At 26.7% G+C, this 3,453-nt stretch overlaps 1 protein-coding gene across 4 annotated transcripts in view; it reads left to right on the forward strand.

The window, feature by feature from the left end:
• The window catches only part of LOC136079651 (uncharacterized), a 103,789-nt gene extending 102,466 nt beyond the window's left edge, over window positions 1-1,323 (forward strand). For all 4 annotated transcript variants that reach the window (XM_065795798.1, XM_065795800.1, XM_065795799.1 and 1 more), the window contains one exon: window positions 805-1,323. In XM_065795798.1, the coding sequence (XP_065651870.1) occupies window positions 805-809 (5 nt within the window). In that variant the 3' untranslated portion in view covers window positions 810-1,323. The remainder of the gene's footprint in view (window positions 1-804) is intronic.
• Window positions 1,324-3,453: the final 2,130 nt, after the last annotated feature.

The raw sequence follows: 3,453 nt of genomic DNA on the forward strand, positions 1-3,453 counted from the left end.
TTACATTTGGACATGATGTCATGCGAGAATCGAAATTGCAATACTTGGCTCTGCAACAAAACATGTTTGCCAAAAAATTTTGTAATGCTAGAAACGGATGCCACGAGCGCCCCTGAACCTAATACTTATTAAGTAAACGTAATATATATATACTTCTTTGGCTTTCCTGGCTTCGCTTCACTTCTCAAAATAAATAAAATTTATATATATAAATGGCTGCTAAAAACGAGCGTCACGGGCACCTCTGAATTTTCTAGTGCCCAAATAATAACAAATGCGCGGAAAATGAAACTAAATACTTTAAAATACAATAGCTATCGAGATTTGAAATAGTAATACAATACACCATAATAGTTATTGTAGTTTTTAATCCCAGCAATACATTACAATAGTTTTAGAGCTTCATTGTTTTATTGCTTTATTGTTAGAAAAAAAAAAACAGTAGTTATTGTAACTATTTTTAATCACAGCAATACATTACAATAGTTTTAGAACTTCAATGTATTGTTAGAAAAAAAAAACAGTAGTTTTTGTAACTGTTTTTAATCACAGCAATACATTACAATAGTTTTAGAGCTTCATTGTTTTATTGCTTTATTGTTAGAAAAAAAAAAACAGTAGTTTTTGTAACTGTTTTTAATCACAGCAATACAATAACAATAATGTTTTAATTACTTCTCTGGTATTACAATATAATATTATTGTGTTGTAATGTGTTATTGTATTGAATTTTTACAATCACAACTGTCCGAACCCTATTTGTATGTAATGAGCTTCAATTAAATTCTTTTTTTTTTTTCTTAGCTTAAAATCTACATTTTTGAAAACTCGTTTCTAGTAATGGTGGTTGGTGTTGGTTTTTTGAGTAACGGCGTTTGGAGTCCTTTAAACCTTTTTTTTTTTTATATTTTGCTGTTTTTTTATATTGGATGGTATATAGACTTATTTCGAATATGACGTTCAAGAAAATTACAATCACAAATAAGATCTGTACTTTAACGAGCAAGATAACTAGGTTCCTTTATTTATAAATAATTTTATTCAGCATCGATATCCGTGTCTAGAATTATTGAAACTATTATTGAGGAATTTGTCTACTGTAGCTGACAAATTCCTCAATAATAATCTGAAATTTTTTCCAATTGAGCGCACATTAAATAAATTACACATTAAATAAATTGTTTGGTTTACTATGCTGAAAATCATTATTGCAAAACAATGAATCAGTTTTTTTTGATAATATTCAAAATCGCCGAATTTTCAATTTGAAAAAACTAAATATGTAAAATTTATATTTAAATATAATATCACATTATGTTGCTATTTTTTTGTTTTTTATTGTATTACAGACAAATGAATAGCGAGTTTCAAAACTTTTAAAAACATGAAAATTGAACTATTCAGTTAAGTGGCATAATTTTTATATTGTGTTTTTGACATTTTTAATTTATTTTAAAAAGTATTTAATAGGTTTAACGAGTTGTTGTTTTTTTTATAAAATTATTTGTGTTCTAATAAAGTTGATTTATATAGTATGCAATCATTAAAAGTGATTTTATTTCATAATTATATGAGAATAAAAATACGAATTACTTTAATCTAGAATTATCTAATATTTTTCTTTAATCAAAAATGTCAATGGACGCACATTTTATTTCATAAACATACGGAATAAAAAATTACTTTAAACTAGAATTTTCTGATTTTTTCTTTAATCAAAAATCTCAATGGTTGCACAGTGGGACAAAGTGTGGCCAAAAATCAGAAAATCATTGGCCTTAATTTCGATGAAACAAGGCAAATTAAAAGGGTGCACTATAGATGATGAAATCCTAGAATATTAGTCTTGTATGAGTAGTAGTTCCAAAGATATCGGTATTGAAAGTTACATATGTAGATTTAAAAAAACAGTTTTTGCCTCATTTCGTTGTTTTTTTGAAACGTTTTGCTAAGGGGTTGTCCATAAATAACGCCACGCTCTAAGGGGGAGGGGGCAAGCTTAATGATTTTGTGACGATTTATACATAACTTGCTACCGAAGTGTTGCGATTTTGTGACGATGGGGTGGGGGGAGGTCAAAAACGGTCGTAATTTATGGACAACCCTAAAATGATCTAGTAAAATAAAGAGTGGGTTATTATATATAGTTTGAAGGCTATTTAAATTTACTTTTCAATGACAATAAAAATAATTTTAATAAAACTTTGAAAATCTAAACAAGAGTTCAACATGTCGATAATTAAGTGCAACAAAAATTGGTTGCCCCGAGCTCTTTCGAGAAAAAAATTGTAGATTTGAAAATGTCTTTTTGATTACCAAAATTTGAAAATGTCTCGCTGATTACTAAAATTTGAAATTGTCTCGTTGAATACCAAAATTACAATTTGTTTAACTTTTAAGGTGGTACTTAACTGAAAAAATTATTTTATAAAATATTTGTTTTTAAAAATGTCTTTTAAATTTTTAACGACAAAAAATACAAAAAAAAAAAATGTCTGAAAATAATTAGAGTAATAACCTAATAATGCAGGTTTTTTGTTTCAAGGTGTCTTTTAATTGCAGAAAAGTATTCACATAACTATTAGCTACTCATAAAACAAAGAAACTCAGAAAAATCAATTTTAAAATCAAAAGTCATGTACACTACTCAGTTAAATCATCAAAAATCGCCAGCGCAAAATTTTTTGCAGTATTGTTAAATAATATTAAATTCTACAAGGTTCAATTGTCTAAATTTTTTTTTCCATTTTTTACCAAAATAATGCCAGGATGCCAAAAACCAATTTAAACAATTACTATAAAATCTGAAAAGTTTGATCTAATAGCACAACTGTAAAATTCTATTCTGTGTTTATAACTTGATCAGAATGGATATATTATTAAATGTCATTAAAAAGCACGTTTATTTACCAGGTGGTTTTAACATAGATATTCAAAAAATAAATGATGATTGCTACGCTAAACGGTTTGTAAATACTTTTCTTCAGAATAGGGTAATACACATAATAAATAAACCAACGCCAAAAGGATTGGGAATATATATCAATGAGGATTATTCATCGGAAACTGCATCTATCAGGAAAAAACTATTCGAGCAAATGAAGATACATAAGAAAAATGGTATGTTTTAGGTTGGAATTTACGATAAATTAATAGTAAAAGAATTCAAGAAATTACCTTCTAAACTTTAATTATTTTATTTTATACTTTAAATATTTTGTAGTATAACCTTTCTTGTTATTATGGAAGGTATGAATTTTCGTGAATTAAGCTTTAGGGTATTCCAGACAAATAAAAATATACTTTTAGAGAATCATTCAGATCCAGACGTTAATTTTTTAACACTGATGAAATAATTAGCAACATATGCCCTTCTTATTATAATTCCGATATTTTTAATCTTTCTGCTGATATAGATATTAATGAGTTCTCTATTTTACACCTAAATATTAG

Source organism: Hydra vulgaris, chromosome 04 (assembly GCF_038396675.1).
Source record: "Hydra vulgaris chromosome 04, alternate assembly HydraT2T_AEP".
Classification (NCBI taxonomy): Eukaryota; Metazoa; Cnidaria; class Hydrozoa; order Anthoathecata; family Hydridae; genus Hydra; species Hydra vulgaris.